At 43.9% G+C, this 18,932-nt stretch overlaps 1 protein-coding gene across 3 annotated transcripts in view; it reads left to right on the forward strand.

Annotated features, from left to right (window-relative positions):
• Positions 1-18,430, forward strand: part of LOC119964630 (FYN-binding protein 1) — a 196,339-nt gene extending 177,909 nt beyond the window's left edge. For all 3 annotated transcript variants that reach the window (XM_038794366.1, XM_038794368.1, XM_038794369.1), the window contains exons 17-23: positions 326-442; positions 2,605-2,624; positions 4,166-4,196; positions 12,302-12,416; positions 13,783-13,945; positions 18,036-18,069; positions 18,154-18,430. In XM_038794366.1, coding sequence (XP_038650294.1) covers positions 326-442; positions 2,605-2,624; positions 4,166-4,196; positions 12,302-12,416; positions 13,783-13,945; positions 18,036-18,069; positions 18,154-18,166 — 493 coding nt within the window. In that variant the 3' untranslated portion in view covers positions 18,167-18,430. The remainder of the gene's footprint in view (positions 1-325; positions 443-2,604; positions 2,625-4,165; positions 4,197-12,301; positions 12,417-13,782; positions 13,946-18,035; positions 18,070-18,153) is intronic.
• The last annotated feature ends 502 nt before the right edge of the window (positions 18,431-18,932 follow it).

Raw genomic sequence — 18,932 nt, forward strand, 5'->3', positions numbered from 1 at the left:
TGTGATCGCTCCTTCCGAGAGGATCCCTAACTATGAGATCATGAATCAATCCTGTCTCATTACACAGGACAAAATCTAGGACCGCTTGTTCCCTCGTAGGTTCCATTACATAATGATTATGATTCATATTACGGTATGATTCAGGAAAGGTGTTCCAAGTGACCATTGTTCATGTAGCCTAGTCAATGAGTGTCCGAAAATGGTGATTATTAGGCCCCTATCTTCCATACATCCAGAAGTTTTATTTGCCAATTCCAGTGAAATTAGCGAAGGCGAATGAATTCATCATGGTTCATTCTCTGGTATTTTTCTGCTGTCTTTATAGAGACAGAACATCCAAATCAGACACAAGTAAGACCAGTTGGGGAAATCTTTTCAGGAAGCGTGAAGAAAATGTAAAGAGAACTGGAGAAGCGAACACAAAGTTAGAAGAAACTGAAAGGTAAAGTGAATGATGGATTAAAGCTCTTGAAACCTGGAGAAAATGGCAGTACTGTTACTGGTAGAGCTCGTACTTGCTGAATTTTACTCCTGATAGTGCTGTTCTTGATTTGACTACAAAATGTTGAATGTATCATGTGGTCCTGCTATTCTTCTCTGCCAATACAGTGTTTAATTCCTCCCTGATATATCCAAGGTTTAAAGTCTCTGGGTGGAGACTTGTGAGCATGGACTGTGTCTTGGTGAAAATTAATATTATTGCATAAACATTATATACTTATTATCCAACCAGTATGCTCAGTCCACTGGTATCATAAATTACTAAACAAGTTACTAAAGCAATCCATCATCCGAATCCTTGCAGTGCTGGTAGATTTTAGTCAGATTTCCACAGATGAGACACAAATAGGGGTGGACCTGTATAAAATACTTAAGAATCTGTTACTCTAATATAATGGACTGAATACTTCAAAGCTTTCGTCCTGTCTTGTTTCACACAAAGCTTTGCTAATATAGTGAGGTTATTGAGCCTACCCAAAGACACAGTCCCTGGGGTAGTGCTTCTGAAACTCATTTCCTTTCCCACCTAGAGCCAGCGTTTGAGTGCCGTTGGTAGGATCCTTTTTTTAAAATACTTTTCTACGAGATGTGGAATTCGCTGGCTAGGCCAAGCATTTGTAGCCAATCCCTAATTGCCAGCAAGAAAGTAATGATGAGCTGCTGCCTTGAACCGCTGCAGTGCATGTGGTGTAGGTACACCCACAATGCTATTAAGGAGGAAGTTCTAGGATTTTGACCCAGCACCAGTGAAGGAACGCCGATTTATTTCCAAGTCAGGATGGTGAGCGACTTGGAGGGGAACCTGCTGTCCTTGTCCTTCGAGATGGTATTTGTCATGGGTTTGAACGGTGCTGTCTCAGGAGTTTTGGTGAGTTCCTGCTGTCCATCTTGTAGATGGTACACACTGCTGCTGTGCGTCGGTGGTGGAAGGGGGTGAATATTTGTGGAGGCATGGCAATCAAGCAGGTTGCTTTATCCTGGATGGTGTAAGGCTTCTTGAATGTTTTTGGAGCTGCACTCATCGAGGCAAACGGGGAGTATTCCAACACACTCCTGTCCTGACTTGTGCCTTTTGGTGGAGGGCAGGCTTTGGGGAGTCAGGAAGTGAGTTAATTGCCACAGAAATCCTAGCCTCTGACTTGCTCTTGTAGCCACAATATTAACATGGCTAGTCCAGTTTGGTTCCTCATCAACAGTAATCCCCAGGATGATGATAGTGAGGAATTCAATGACGGGAATGCCATTGAATGTCAAGGGGCGATGGTTTGATTCTCTCTTATTGGAGATGGTCATTGCCTGGCACTTGCATGGCATGAATATTATTTTCGACTTGTCAGCCCAAGCCTGGATATTGTCCGGGTCTTACTGCATTTGTACGTGGACTGCTTTGGTGTTTGAGGAGTCGCGAGTGGTGCTGAACATTGTGCAATCATCAGCGAACATCCCTACATCTGACCTTAAGATGGAAGGAAGTCATTGATGAAGCAGCTGAAGGTGGTTGGGCCGAGGAGACTACCCTGAGGAACTGCTGTAGTGATGTCCCGGGACTGAGTTGATTGACCTCAGTCAACCACACACATCTTCCTCTGTACCAGGTACAACCCCACCTTTCCCTTCTAATGCTGCCCACAACATTCTAAAGGTAGCAGGAAACCTTGCAGCAACATTTCACCTTCCAGCAATCTGCAACATGCTCAAGTTGAAAAAGATGTTGCTTTAGTAGTGAATGAAAATTTATTTTCAGAGGTGTATTCAACCTTATAAATATGTTGCCCTGGATCAGCAACCGGAAATTGTGCTGAAGAACCTGTCAGCCATCCAATTACTGATGTGATTGGCTGGATGGTTGTCCTACGGAGAGTTAGAAAAATCCATCAGGCTTAGCACTGATATGTCTTTTGGATGCATCATGGGGGATCAGCAATCTTATTCAATGATTGTAGTTCTGTTAAAAGGATCGCATTATTTTAAAACTGAATGATTTTGAACATTATTGGATGATAGGTAATTACTTTTGAATATGGGTTTCATTGTTATATATATTATTATCAACATTGTCCAGATTTGTTAATTTTAATTTTATTTCTTTCTCCCCTCTTTAAGACTGGAAGACAGCAATGAGGGTAAGTTGTGCTTCTTGATGCTTATCAAATTATATGGATATTGTTAGACAACACGCATAACTTAATTTGTATTAATATTTACGCTTGAGTGTTAAATAAGGTAGAATATGGCTTCAGTTTCATTTAGGTTTTTTTATGAGAGCCTGATGCCAGGAAATCTGGAGGGCCTCTGAGTAAAAAGGTAAAGTTTTCTGGATTTGTTTGTATACCACATTTATCAATGTGGTTTTACAACCCTTGAAGTGAAGTGATGGGTTACAAAGTAGTTTCGTGACTTTGGGGGGGGGTTGGAAACACACAGTAGGAACAAACTGTGCTGTTGCCTAGACACATAGGGAGAGAGGGTGGCATAACCCCCAATTGGCCCACTGGCAAACCCATTATCAAACTCCCTGAATGGGGAGTAAGAGCTTCTCGGGTAGGGATGGAGGCTACCCAGCTGGGGCTCGTTAGTACTGAATGTAAATGCTGGCCTAAGCAGGGGACCTGCATGTTGGTAGTCCCAATGGGGACTGTGATTGTGGATAGTTACCGCCTTAAGCAGATTATTGTAAATGGTTAAATAATTATTTTGCTTCCTACCGCTGGCTTCCTTGGTCATTAAACATTGAAAGACAGAAAAGAAGTTCAGAGTGTGTATGTTGGAGAGTTTTAAGCTCCGTGATCAGAAATGCTGAAAGGCTGCGAGGGGGCAGCGCTGAGTTTTGGGAACTCGTGTATTTTCTCTGCAATCAAAGGGATTGTGTGTTTAAAGTGTGGTTTTGGGCGTCTTTAGGAGAGATACCTGTTGTAGAAAATGAATCTAGTGAATGTTCAGAAATCCAACAGAAGAAAATTTTTACAGCTGGGCCAGCCCAAGCAAGAAGCTTTGGTATAAAAATAGTGGTAAATCTTCACTGGGTTTCGTATCTGAAGGGTATGTTTGGGATAAAGGGTGAGTTGAATAATTTTCTTGTGATGGTACTGAGATTTTTCCAACCATTTTCATCTCTTCTAATATAGTTCATTTTTCCTTTTCTAATGAATGTTTTTTTCTTTGTTAAAAGTTCATCAATAGGGCAGCATGGTAGCACAAGTGATTAGCACTGTGGCTTCACAGTGCCAGGGTCCCAGGTTCGATTCCCTGCTGGGTCACTGTCTGTGCGGAGTCTGCACGTTCTCCCCGTGTCTGCGTGGGTTTCCTCCGGGTGCTCCGGTTTCCTGCCACAGTCCAAAGATGTGCAGGTTAGGTGGATTGGCCATAATAAATTGCCCTTAGTGACCAAAAAAGGTTTGGAGGGGTTATTGGGTTATGGGGATGGGGTGGAAGTGAGAGCTTAAGTGGGTTGGTGCAGACTTGATGGGCCAAATGGCCTCCTTCTGCACTGTATGTTCTAATAAGCTCTGGTGAACTTTCCTCCACTGTTTCTAGAAAGTTAGGATCTATCAAGCCAGGTTTCAACCTGGGATCTGACTTGTCCAATATTAACATCAGCTGGGATCGTAACAACATACAGTTTAAATGCTCATTTATGTTAAAAATGTTGTGCTTAACTTCACAGATGGCTTCACTGCAGATGCTAAAGCGACCAGGTAAAGTTACGCTTTGACAAACTAAACCAGTGTGCAAAAATAAAACACAAAAATTGTTGGAATGCAGAGCAGTTGAGTTCACATCTGAAGGCAAAACTGGTCCAGCTTCAGAACTTTTGTACAAAAGCAAAATACTGCAGATACTGAAAATTGATGTTTCAGGTCAATGCTCTTTCATTAGCTTGATGAAAGGCCATCAACCTGGCATGTTAACTCAGAACTTGTGTAGTTAGGCGAGAGAGAAGTCTCATCTTAAATGTTCATCATTTTTTCCTCTTGTAGATGGTAATTTACTTGGTGTGTCCTTCGAGCGTCCTTGTCTTTTTTTAAGATTTATTTCAAGATTGTGACTTTCTTTGTATCCAAAATGTTGGAGAGTTTACGTATATTTATTATAGAAATAAAGTACCTAAGAAGCAGCTCTTTTTCTCAGTTGAAGTTGAGCTCTTGCCCTGCATCCTTTTATAATCCTTCTCTTCAAATGCTTATTCAAAGCATTAATTAAGAATATTGCAATTTCTGAAGAGAGTGAAATATATTAATCTCTGGTCAACAAAGATCAAATCTAATATCCACTTCCAACCAAGGCAATGTTCTGAGGTGATCAGATTGGTCTTGTTGCTGGAATGGGTATTAAGGACGCTGGTCTTATCACTGCTTGAGGTTTCCCTATTACTTGACTTGTGTGACATGATTGACGACATTTAATTACATCTTTATGTTATAAAAATGTTTCTGGATTTTAGCTTGAGTTTTCATTATTCCCAAATGACCTCCCACTGGTACCTCATGTGCAATTCGCAACACCTCCTTTCTATACCCTACTGGCAATACAACTTGATAAACTTCTGCCCACTTTTTATCCGCCTGCATGTGTAAAGATTTCCATTTTCTCATCAAGACATCACTTTTACAGTAATAACACTCTGGTATACACTCAGATTCCTCTTCCGTGTCTGCTTTCTGATACATCCGTTTTATTTCTACATCTTTCTGTTGTAACTCTGCCACTTTTCCTGAACTAAAAATATCCGCTTCATCCTCCAACTGTTCTTGTTCTTTTTCAACCATCGGATCAAAAATCGTTTCTGATAATTGCACTTCATCTTCATCTTCACTCTTGATTTCTCCTCTTGTCTTAACCTGTGACTTTTCGACCTTGTTACTACACAATCCGTAAAAATCCCAGGATATTCGTCGTTCAACACTTCAGTTGTCTGATTTACCACTGGCTTATCAACTACAGTAGGTATCACTCCCACCTGCGATCTAGCTATATCATTACCCAAGATAAACTGTATTCCTGGACAAGATAGTTTCTCTATTACTCCTGCTATCACTTCACCACTCTTCATTGGACTTTTGAACCTTACCTTATATAATGGAACACTACTCCTCTCACCCTGAATTCCACATATTACCACCTTTCCTGGCAATATTCTTCCCAAACTACATAATTCCTCATCTTTTACCATTAAATATTGACTAGCTCCTGTATCTCTTACAATTGTGACTTCTTTACCTGCTCCTCCTGAGAGACATGAGTGAACTTTACCCACACAAGTAAATTATTTAAAGACATCTGGCACCTTCTTATCAATCACCTCTTGATCAGGCTGTACAATCATTTGCACCTCCTTTGCTTTACTTGGGCTTTCCTTTACCACTTTAACAAACCCCACTCTCTTATCCTGTTTTATCACATCAGCCTTCCCAATGCTTTTCTTCAACCACCAACACTGTGACTTTACATGGCTTAGTTTATTACAGTGAAAACATTTGAAACATTTCATTTCTCTTCCACCCTCCTGGATTTCTTTTTTAGTCTGAGGTACACTCTCCTTATTATCTCCCATCAGATCATCTTTACCTTTCCCACTTGAGTATTTATCATGTCCCCAGTTTCTATCCCTCACAGGCTGAAACTGATGTCGGAAACTAAGCTTTGATTTATGAACTAATTCATAATCATCTGCCATTTCTGGTGCTAATCACGCAGTTTAAACCCTCTGCTCTTCCACATGAGATCTCACTACATCAGGAATTGAATTTTTAAACTCCTCCAAAAGTATAATTTCTCTGAGAGCTTCATACATTTGGTCTATTTTCAAAGGCCTTATCCACCTATCAAAATTACTCTGTTTGAGCTTTTCAAACTCCATGTATGTTTGACCAAATTCTTTCCTTAAATTTCTAAACCTTTGTCGGCTTCAGGCACTAATTCATATGCACCTAAGATGGATTTTTTTCACCTTCCTCATACGTCCCAGATACCTCCTTTGGTATTGATGCAAATACTTCACTAGCTCTACCCACCAGCTTTGTTTAAATCAGTAATACCCACATGTCCTGTAGCCATTTCATTTGTTTAGCTACCTTCTCAAATGAAATGAAAAATGCTTCTACCTCCTCCTCTTCAAACCTTGGCAATGCTTGGACATATTAAATAGATCCCCATCAAGCCTTTGACTTTGATGCTCTTTCTCACTATCCTCAGTATCATCCAACTGTATATTTTCCTTTACGTCTGCCAATTTTAACTGACTGTCATGTTTCATGGCCGTTTTCTGAAGTTCAAACTCGCTCTCTTTATCTTTTCCCCTGATCTATATCTCCCTTTCTCCTTCTTTTTGTTCTGCTAGGGCTATTCTTTCTTTTCTCCTATCTTCTCTCTCATTTTCTTTTTCCTCTCTCTCTTTCTCTTTCTTTTTCTGCTCTATCTTTTTCCTCTCTTTCGTATCCAAGCTGCATTAATTATTTCTCATGTTGCATTTATTTAATTTGTAACTGAATTTTTGTCATTTTCAATGAGTCAAACTGTATCTCAGGAAACTTTAAATGCTTAGCCACCGTGTAGTTACCTCACCTTTTCGCATTTTGTCAGGTAACGTTAACTGCAATATTTTTGCCAAATCTAACAGTCTACTTTTAGTCTCTGTCTGTAAGGTATTGTGTGTGACCGTCTCCACCCCGAAAAACTTCAGAGCCTCAGAAAGAGCCATTGTCCACAACACACTCCCTACTTAAACTAGAATACCACACCTGAAAAGCAACCACAATATGCTCACTCCTCACTGTCTTTAGGTTCACTAAGCCAATCCAAAAGATAGACTTTTATCACCCTCGAGCCCCCAATTTGTTATGGGCCAGGGTTTAGAGAATTCCAAAGTGTATCATGGAGTTCACCTGACCCACAACTTTTACTAGATTGTGGTATGGGGAGCACAGGGCCCACTCTCCAGGTGTGGCACAGCAGAAATGGAAAAGTATTTTTTCAAGCAAAACAATGTTTATTATATGAACTCAAGTTAACCTTTTTAAAACATGCAGTGAACATCTAGCAACCATTAATTCAAATACAACCCCCAAAGAATACAACACTAAGTCACCCTTAAGCTGTCAAGTGGTTTAAAAAAAAGAACTTTTAACACAAGCACATCAGGTTAAAGTCACTACTGAGAGCAGTTATTAGTTTTAAATCACCAAAGGATCGATTTACATTCGTTAGATTACAGAGAGAGACTCTAATACACCTTCTGGCTGTGACTGCAGCTATCCAGCTCTGAAAACGAAACTAAAACACACCCTGCAGCAAACAGCCTAAAACAAAAGTAAAAAGCTGACAGACCGCCCAGCTCCACCCACACTCTGACATCACTGATAAACACCCATTTCATAAAGGTACTCTCACATGACATGTAGCTATTACAGAAACCTGGTTTAAAGTAGGACAGGACTGAGTATTAAATATTCCTGGATACAAGGTGTTCAGAAAAGGAGGGGTGACAATATTGATTAAGGAGAACACAGCAGTGCTGGAGAGAGAGAGTTTCCCGGAGAGGTCAAGGCCACAATCTATTTGGCTGGAGCTAAGAAATAAAAACAGGTGCTGTTGCCCTGCGCCGTGTTAACCAACTGTGGGAAAGAAATTGAAGAAAACATTTGTAAGGAAATTACAGAGAGGTGCAAGAATTATACAGTATTTATAATAAGGAAATTTAATTATCCAAATGTAGACTGGGATAGTGGTAATGGTGTAAAGGGCAGAGAAAGGTCACATTTCCCACAAGTTGTTGAGGATTTTTTTCTACGGCAATATGTTTCCAATTCAATGGGAAAGGAGGCACAGCTTAACATGGTCCTGGGTATGAGGTGAATCAAGTGTCACTTGGGGAACATTTAGAGCACAGTGATCATTGTATTTCAAGATTTAGGTTGTCTATGGAAAAGGACAAGGAAAAATCCAGGGTAAGATAATTAACCAGGGGAAAGCCAACTTCAATGTGGTGAGAATGGATCACCCCCAGATAAATTGGAATCAACGGTTGACAGGCAAAATAGTAACTGAAGAATGAGCTGCCTTTAAATAAAAGATAGTTCAGGCACAGTGAAGGTGAATTTCAACAAATGGGAAAGATAGGGCTAACAAATCCAGAGCTTCCCTGGATGACAAAAGATATGGGGATTGTCATGTCCAGTAAGGATATAATATTGCTAACTTCCAAGATTCGGAATTCAGTCAATGTGAATGTTTTTGATATTAACTTTAACAAGTGGTCAAAATGCTCCCCAAGATGGCTGTTAAAGGTCATCCAAACAGTCAAAGGATTAATTCATATCTATGGATGCTGCTGGAAAGTTCTTAAAATGTAAATGGCCATGGATTAAATGCGCTCCCTTGAAGACATTCACAATCCCAAATCACTTGTGAATAAAAACATCTTATTGACTGGGTCTTTAAAACTCAAGCCCAGAATTTTCCTCCCATGTTTGAAGCTTAACAAAGAGAGTTGTTCAGAGATCAGTTCATCATAAGCAGGTATGAACAGCCACCGTTAAAACCCCATTGTGTGGCCATGGTTTCTAACTTCAAATCAATTATGTGGACAATGGAGGTATTAATCATGGGAGTCACATGAGTGAAACTATCTTCAGATAACCAATCTTACTTACTCCCAAATACCAGAAAGAAACCAGGTCAGTCTGGAAACCTTTAGGACGTGAGGGTCCATTTCTCAGTTCGTGCAAGGAAAATTAATTCATTTACATCTGCAAAAATTCACCTTTACAGAAACTGGGCTGTAACGTCATCCGGAAATCCAGAAACTTCCAAATTCCATTCATATCCAAAGAACCACGAGAGAGAACTCATCTAAGCCTGCACAACATACACCTTAAAAGACACTATTGGAGCATGATTTGCCTCTTGTATTCTGTTAGTATTCTGTCAGTACTCTAGCTGCATGCTTTGTTCTCTAGAATTCATCTTTATTTGTCGGCTTTTATCGATATACATGAGAGAGTGAGTGTTTTATTTTGCATCTGCATTTTGAAGTATTCTGAACAGACGTCATATTTTCTTTTGTTTCTAAACTTATCCAAAAGCCTGCTTCATGTCTATTACTAAAAGTCACAACACTTAAAAAGGTAAAACACTCCCTCTAAACACGCACCTTGTGGACACCCAGGAGATGAAGAGAAATAGAAAAACTCATCTTTTCATCTCTCGCCCTGACTTTAACAGGGTTTAGGTAAAGAAGACATGTTCTTATGACAGATGTAAGCTGGATAATTCAACCAAGGACCAAGCTGAATATAGAAATTCTGAAGGGATTGAAAAAGCAAATGAGGGAAGCAACTGCTTTTCTTGGAGAATACAATATTGAGAAGAGATTTAATATAGGTATTCAAAATCATGAGGGGCCTGGTCGGAGTAAATAAGAAGAAACGTCCCATTGGTGGAAGGATCAAGAACCAGAGGGCACAGATTTAAGGTGATTGGCAAAACAGCAATAGCGACTTGAGGAAAAGCTTTAACGCATGGTGAATAAGGTAATTAGGATCTGCCCAAGCGTGTGAGATGTCAGTTCAATTAGAGCATTTAAGAGGGCTTGGATTATAATCTGAAAAGAAAAATTTACCTGTTGTTCCAGCAGCCAGTGCAGTAACAAATAGGGACCATGGCCTCTCTGAACTTGGTGAAATTGCATCGCACTGTGGTCATCGCTACACGTTCCAAACAGCTCCATGGGTTTGAATAAAGGTTTCCAGAGCAGGCCCGTGCAATTTAAACTCTTGTAATTCCAGCAGGACATGTATTTACGCTGCTATGTGGAAGTTATAGCTCATTATAAGACAAATATATCAAGCTACATTTGGGTCAGATGACCAAAAGCTTGGTCAAAGAAGTAGGTTTTAAAAGGTTTTAATTTTTAGCTGCCTAATTGTTGATGATCTCAAGTTCATACAGAAAGCCTTCTTATGATATGCAAGCCCGCAAAAGTACTTCTCTTACATCTGTCTTGAAGTAAAACATTCTAACAGCTAATAACCCTTCATGAAAAACTATTTTCTGATGTCCCCTTTTTGTTCACCAAGCCGTAATCATCAGTTCATGTCTCCTTATTCCCAATTTTCAATTAGTAATTCGCAGTTTATTCTCAAAGCTGTTCATAATTTTGCAAATATCCTTTGGATCCTCGTTTAAAATTGTTTTTTCCAGTGAAAATGTAGCCATCTAAGATGGCCACCTGCAAAGGACTATTGGAATTTTGGCCAACCCAGGGCTTGGACAGATACAGAGCCTATGTGTATCTGAAACACAGGTAACCAGACCTGATCGAAACCCCCGCTCATTTGCATTTTAATGGCCTATTTTTCCAGGACAATAGAACTCCAATCACGCAACCGGTACAGCCGCAGACTGATCGGCGCCACTCCCCTTACTCAGAAAGCGCAACTGCCAAGGTCAATGGCTATTAATGAGCCCCCCAGTTACCAAGGCACCCGCCCCTTTATTGGCCGAAATCGAAGAGAGTGATCAGAGCCCTGTCGAACTATTGGGACCAAGGTTAAGGACCACCCCAAAGAACGCAAAATCCCAGAGATTTAAAAGAGAGTGTAGCCATGTGTTCTGTCTCTTTTGGATCTGGCCTGTGCCAACCCAATTGCAGCAGGAACGGCCAGCTAAGTTCAAGACCAATGATCACTACCTGACGGATGAGCGCAGCCACTGTCTTCGAACCAGCCAAGTGAAATCCAGAAAAAGGCCTTATCCATTTGCACAGTACCAGTCGCCCTGACGTTAGGTATAGGTTACTGTAGCTGATAGGTCTAGTTTAACTCGTAGTAGCTATTGTGTTTGCATGTCGAGATAACTCCTGTGTATGTAAATAAACCATCTTTTGAACTAACTAACTGGTTGTGTGGTTATTTGAGCGATTTAAGGGAGCAATAGAACATGACAGCATAGTACAGGTCCTTTGGCCCTCGATGTTGCGCCAACCTGTGAAATCAATCTAAAGCCCATCTACACTATTCCATTATCATCCATATGATTATCCAATGACCATTTAAATGCCCTTAATATTGGCGAATCCCCTGCAGTAGTGGACTCGCCAAATGTTGCGTCTTTCTTCATCATGTCCCATTCCTAGTGAATCTTTACAATACTTTTTACACACTTCTCATACCAGTTGTAAAGTGTACTGCCCAGACTAAACTTAACCAATTCCTTGCACCAATTCAGTAGAATTATCTACTCCCACCACACAATGACACAGTGGTTAGCACTGTTGGTTCACAGAGCCATGGTCCCAGGTTCATTCCCGCTTGGGCACTATGCAGAGTCTTCACATTCTCCCTGTGTCTGCATGGGTTTCCTCTGGGTGCTTCGGTTTCCTCCCACAAGTCCCGAAAGACGTGCTTGTTAGGTGAATTGGACATTCTGAATTCTCCCTCTGTGTACCCAAACAGGTGCTGGAATGTGGCGACTAGGGGCTTTTCACAGTAACTTAATTGCAGTGTTAATGTAAGCCTACTTGTGACAATAATAAAGATTATTATTATTGTCGGTGGGCATTCCCATTGGAACCACCCCACATCCTGGGAAACCCATGGGCGGGGTGTGCGGCTGGCGGGAAAAGACAATCCCAATCCGGCCTATATCTTTAGGTTAATCCTAAACACCCCTGCCGCCGATGTTATATTTGGCTTTAGATGTTCAATTCTGTTAAAAAGCAGAAAAATATTCAATTTCTTTAAGCATAAAAATTTGTATTGATGACTAAATTTGGAATTGCAAAATATCTGTTTCTTTTCACTAGAGAGAAGGTGAAAGGAATTTTCAAAGGCAAGAGGAAAGATTTAAATGAAGAGAAGGAGGCAAAAATGGATAAAAAGAAACTGTTAAAAGAGCAAGAATTTAGAGAAAAATTTAATGTGAGTTAAATTATGATTCCAAATTAAATTATGCATTCTGCACAAAATGTCAATAAGATTTTCTGTGAAAATACATGGTGGATAAATTACGGTCAGCAGTAAGTCTCTGTTTCAGTTTAAAGATTATGGGCTGGATTTTGCAGCCACAAATCAGGCTTTGCCACCCTCGGCGCTTGTGTAAAATTGTTGGCAACCCAACTTCATCATGCCAGTCTCCGAAGACATGCAAGAACTGAAATCATAAGCCCACCTATCATTTTTTAAAATCCAATTAATGAGCAAAGGATCTTGTTAAAGATGTTACTTTGTCCCCTTTGTTAGGCGCACAGAAACAATGTTGGGAGTGAGTCACGTTAGGTATGTGGAGACGGTGTAAGGGCGGATAAAAAGGCCTGCAAGTGGGAGCATGGCTGCTGGTGAAGGTGGCTGTGTTTGGATCTTGTTGCACTTTATTTATTCTCTGTCTTAGACTTCCATAACAGATGAGGAGGGAGTGAGAGGAAAAAGGGGGCTTGCAGACAGGGATATACCGAAGGTTGCAGACCTCAGCATGGGGACTGAAGTTCGCTTTTACTTATGTGCACTCGAGAGTGAAACGATAAAATAGTGATCACATCAGCTGAAGGCTGAGTGGTTGGATAAGTTCAAATGAGGCAGACACCAGAATGGAAATGTTTTGGCATTTTGGGCTGGAGAAGATGGGGATAGGGAGGGGTTGAAACTTACAGACTTTTAAATTCAGCTTTTGAAAAGGATAAGGATGCTATTTAAGTGAAGTAATGGGATATAAGCATTAGAGTTTTGGAAAAACTGATGTTTATGAAGCGTGACATTATGTGGTTGCATAGAATTGTGCCAGGAGATGACAGGTGTGGATAAAGGTTTCAGCGGAAGTAGAATTGAGATGAGGGCAGAGGAGCGGGTGACGGACAGGTGGAAATACACGAGGAGTTTAATTTTATGTGACATTCACACAAGATACTAAAGCATCTTGGGCTCTTGCTGAACGAGCTGGAAGGAATATTTATGGAATCAGTCCCTAGGGCTCAGGGAGTTGGGTAGAAACTTAATGGTCTATGTTGAACTGAGGAAGGTTCTGGCTTATCCAGGATGTTGGAAAACAGTCTGACTACTGAGTAGTGATCATGGAGTCGATCATAGTGATCAACATGATTGAGGAGCATGATTCAAAGTGATACAGTTTAGGACTGAATTTTTGCAAATGATTTGTGATGTGGAATGAACATTCAGAAAATTGTAGTGAAGGACAATTCAGGTATCTCTTTCCATCTGAGATTCTTCATTTGTATGTAACTTGTAGCATATAAATTAATTCCATTTCAACCTTTTTTGTATATTTTTCTAGTATACTAAAGAGATAGTTGTGGAGAATGTTGCAGTTGTGGAGCAGAATGCTGTGCAAGAGAAAAAAGGACCTTTATATTTACCCATAAAATCTGGAGAGAAGCTGGATGTAATCGATGTCGCAGAAGGAAACCAAATAATCTGTCGGAATGCTGAAGGCAAATGTAAGTCGCACTTGTTACAGATGGTCACATTAGATTCTAATTGCAATGAAAATATTGCTTATTTTCCCCACCTCAGAATGCATTGAATTCTTTGGATAGAAATTGTGAAAATAATCAAAAATTTGTGCAATGCTTAATAAAGACAGCGCCTTGATGGTTGTGTATTTTACTACGCTGCACAGATGATGAAGGTCACAGTTGATGCGTGGTCAGTTCTGAGTTAGTTAATCTGAGTTTGAGTGGCACTAAGATTACTGCCACAAAAAGATGTTGGTAGCCCTCGATTTAGTAGTCTTGCATTCCTCAGCGCTGAAGCACTCTGTTCTGGAAAATGTGCAGACATTGAGTAAGCTTAAACTCAGACTCAGTTTTGATCATTTCTCATCTCTGTATTCTCTCCCCACCAACCTTAAATATCTCGGGCATGATTCTCCGTCCTGCCAGACCAGGGGCGAAATTCTCCGACCACACGCAGGGTCGGAGAATCGGCCGGCAGCGGCGTTAATCCCGCTCCCGTAGGGTTTTTAATTCTCTGACCGGCCAAAAACCAGCGCTGTGCAAATCCCGCCGGCAGCCTCTGAAAACAGCTGGCGCCGGCGGGATTTCATTATATTTTTGTTTCCACAAATCTCCGGCCCGGATGGGCCGAAGTCCTGGCCACGTCGGCGAAAATCACAGTAGCTTTAAAACGGCGTCAACCATTGATGATGGTTGACGCCATTCAGTGTGGGGGGGGGGGGGGGGGGGGGGGGGGGGGGGGTTTGCGGCATCGGGGTTGGGGGTTTGCGGCATCGGTGGGGGGTTGCGGCAATCGGGGGGTGGTTGCGGCAAAATCGGGGGGGGGGGTTGCGTGCATGGGGGGGTTGCGGCCATCGGGGGGGGGTTGCGGCAAATCGGGGGGTTGGCGGCAATCGGGGGGGGGGGGGGCTGCGGCATGGGGGGGGTTTGGGTGCAGCGGCGTGCAGAGGGGGGGCGACGGTGCGTTGGCCCCGGTCATCCGTCTGTACGCCGGCCCCGGTCATCCGTCTGTACGCCGCTGCCCCCTACCACAACCACCCCCCCTCACCACCCCTACCCCCCTCCCCACCACCCCTACCCCCCTCCCACCACCCCTACCCCCCTCCCCACCACCCCTACCCCCCTCCCCACCACCGCTACCCCCCTCCCCACCACCGCTACCCCCTCCAACGCCGCCCCCACCCACCTCCAACGCCGCCCCCACCCCCCTCCAACGCCGCCCCCCATCTCTCGCAACGCCGCAACCCCCCCTCATCGCAGCAAACCCCCCCCCTCTCAACGCCGGGTCTCCCCCCCCCTTCAACGCCGGTACCCACACCCCATCCCCCTCCCTCTGAAGGCCGGTACCCACACCCCCCCCCTCCCTCTGAAGGCCGGTACCCACACCCCCCCTCTCTCTCCTCCTCCCCCCCTTCCTTCCTCCTCCCCCCTCCTTCCTCCTCCCCCCTTCCTATATCCTCCCCCCCCTTCCTTCCTCCGTTAGTGGGGGGGGGGGGTGCGGCGTTAGTGGGGGGGTGCGGCGCTGGAGGGGGGTAGGGGTGGTGAAGGGGGTAGGGGTGGTGAGGGGAGGGGGTTGGGGTAGGGGCAGCTGCGTGCAGAGGGGGGGCGACGGTGCGTTGGCCCCGGGCATCCGTCGCCCCCCTCCTCTGCACGCCGCTGCCCCTACCCCAACCCCCCCCTCACCACCCCTACCCCCTTCACCACCCCTACCCCCTTCACCTCCCCTACCCCCCTCCAACGCCGCACCCCCTCCAACGCAGCCCCCCTCTCTCAACTCAACGCCGCAACCCCCCCTCTCAACTCAACGCCGCAAACCCCCCCTCTCAACTCAACGCCGCAAACCCCCCCCCCTCTCAACTCAACGCCGCAAACCCCCCCCCCTCTCCTCTCAACTCAACGCCGCAAACCCCCCCCCCCTCTCCTCTCAACTCAACGCCGCAGACCCCCCAACGCCGGGTCTGTCTCTCTCCTCCTCCCCCCCCCAAATGCCGGTCTGTCTCTCTCCTCCTCCTCCCCCCCCCCCCCCCAATGCCGGTCTGTCTCTCTCTCTCTCCCCCCCCCAAATGCTGGGTCTGTCTCTCTCCTCCCCCCCCCCCCCCAAATGCCGGTCTGTCTCTCTCCTCCCCCCCCCCCCCCCCCCCCAAACGCCGGGTCAGTCTCTCTCCTCCCCCCCCCCCCCCCAAATGCCGGTCTGTCTCTCTCCTCCCCCCCCCCCCCCCCCAAACGCCGGGTCAGTCTCTCTCCTCCTCCCCCCCCCCCCAAAATGCCGGTCTGTCTCTCTCCTCCTCCTCCTCCCCCCCCAATGCCGGTCTGTCTCTCTCTCTCTTTCCCCCCCCCCCCCAAAATGCCGGTCTGTCTCTCTCCTCCTCCTCCTCCCCCCCCAATGCCGGTCTGTCTCTCTCTCTCTTTCCCCCCCCCCCCCCCCCCCCAAAATGCCGGTCTGTCTCTCTCCTCCTCCTCCCCCAAAATGCCGGTCTGTCTCTCTCCTCCCCCCCCCCCCCCCAAAATGCTGGTCTGTCTCTCTCCTCCTCCTCCTCCCCCCCCCCCCCCCCTCCAATGCCGGTCTGTCTCTCTCCTCTCTCTTCCCCCCCCCCCCCCCCCCCAAAATGCCGGTCTGTCTCTCTCCTCCTCCCCCCCCCCCCCCCAAAATGCTGGTCTGTCTCTCTCCTCCTCTTCCTCCCCCCCCCATCCCCCCCCAAACGCCGGGTCAGTATCGCGTATCACGTCAGTCCGCTGCTGGCCCCTCCGGGAACGGAGAATAGCCGCCTAAAAGAAGGCCCCCACGCCGGAGTCATCTACACCAATTTTGTTCGCCGGAAATCGGCGTTACGACGGTCTGCAGAGAATTTGGCCCCTGTTTTCTGGCCCAACGTGCCCCCGCCGGCAGCGCAACCTCCTTTCCGGCAGCCGGCCAATGGGGTTTCCCATCGTGGCCACCCCCACGTTGTTAGAAAATCCACGGGTGTGAGTGCCCTATCGTTGAAGGCTGGGTCCTGCTGACGGAGAATCCCACCCCTGGTCTTTTCTTATACATGAATAACAGGTGATTGGCTGGTGTTGAGAAAGCACCTTGCTACTTCTGATGGGTAGCTATTTCTGTATTCAACACAGTATGGTTTCCAGTCACTCATTTTCTCCTTGGTCAACTGAGTTGACAATACTAAATTGAAATTATTTTGTCCTCGTTACAAGGAATATTAGGAGGATGGATAAAGCCAGTAACAATGATCTTTAAAGATTTCATTTTTTAAAATTTTAAACTACCCAATTCTTTTTTTCCAATTAAGGGGCAATTTAGCATAGCCAATCCATCTACCCTGCACATCTTTGGGTTGTGGGGGTGAGACCCACACAGAAACTGGGAGAATGTGAAACCTCCACACGGACAGTGACACGGGGCTGGGATCGAACCCTTGTCCGTGTCCTCAGCATCGTGAGGCAGCAGTGCCAACCACTGCCCTACCGTGCCGCCCTTTAGATTTAATTTCTAAAGCAATTAATTTTCAAACAGCCAGTGAAACCCCATCAGTTGAATTGACATTTGAAAAAAATAATGGGTAGAATTTTGTGTGAAGTTACTTTATCAGAAGTAAATAGTTCTGACAAACATTTGGTTCAGTAGTTTTCTGAATAGGTTTCTGAATAATTATGCAACCCTGGTACTGGGTTTACACTTCACCTATTTCTGTGAACAGCTTTGCTAGTTCTCAGCTACAATCCTAGGATTAATGCCAAGTCGCCGTATGCCTTCTGTTCAATGCACACTAATGAAACTTTGAACAGCTCCTTGCCACTTTATTACACAAAGAAAAATGACTGAGATAAAAATGTTTACACAATGGGCTGGATTCTCCAGTTCCCCAGCCGCATGTTTTTTGAGATTCTGTCTTCCTGCCACTTCTCAATGGGATTTCCCATTGAAGCCACCCCATGCCGCCGGGAAAACCTCAGGCAGGGATGTGTTCCCAGGGGGAGAATTCCGGCCAGTTTTTCAAAAATGACTGGTTAGCTAAAATCAAAGCCACATCCATAAAACTATCTATTGGTTATTTTGTTTTGTTTGTCTCTTTAGATGGTTATGTTCACGTACGTCACTTAATATTTGGGTAAGTACCTTTATTAATATTTAAATTTTTACACCGAAATGATAAATAATGAATTTATACTGAAAAATATTTTTTTATTTACAGAACCCAGAATTAATGGGGTGCTTAATTTGGAAAGAAGGGAATGGACACAAGTCACTGTTTTCAAATGACTACTTTATTAAAAGATCATTTGTAATGTATGTAACAAGATATTTTTCATTTTTAAAAATTCTATAATTTATAGTTATTGCTTTAATCCACAATCATTTCAATTGCACATCAAAATGCTAGTCCACTGTCAAGAACTGTGTTTATAAAAGTAGTATTTTTAACAAACATTTCTGTAATTCACTCTTATTAAAATAAATCTTTGACAACAGGTGGTAGATTGTATATCCAGTTTGTCAATGTGCCTCCGTCTCAAATAGTTAATCGGTATTTTTGATTCCAAAGAACATCTCATTATTCCGGTGCAGAAGTCGAATCAATGGAATCTAAAAGAATGTGCGTGAACCACATTTTGTCACCAGTTTGTGATGTAGTTTAAAATACCAGAGCTGCTTGACAGGCTTGCTAGCCGAACAGGAAAGCACAGCTGATCGCTACAGGTTTTCTTCTCTCAAATCTTACCTGTTCACATTATGTTGGTAAATCGTTTTTGCTGTTATTTGCATAGATTTTGTCATGCTAGTCACACAGCGAAATGCACAAAATACTAAGATGGTTAGCAAAGTGTGCAGTGGATCAAACAGCAAATAAGAGAGGGCTTGACATTCTGGCCGCAATTTAATGGCTGCGTTGCACTTAAGCGAGAACGCAACGAGACCGTGAAATTATGGGAGAGGTCAAAATCGAGAAGCGCGCTGGGCGCAATCTAACCA

Source organism: Scyliorhinus canicula, chromosome 4 (assembly GCF_902713615.1).
Source record: "Scyliorhinus canicula chromosome 4, sScyCan1.1, whole genome shotgun sequence".
NCBI classification, from domain to species: domain Eukaryota; kingdom Metazoa; phylum Chordata; class Chondrichthyes; order Carcharhiniformes; family Scyliorhinidae; genus Scyliorhinus; species Scyliorhinus canicula.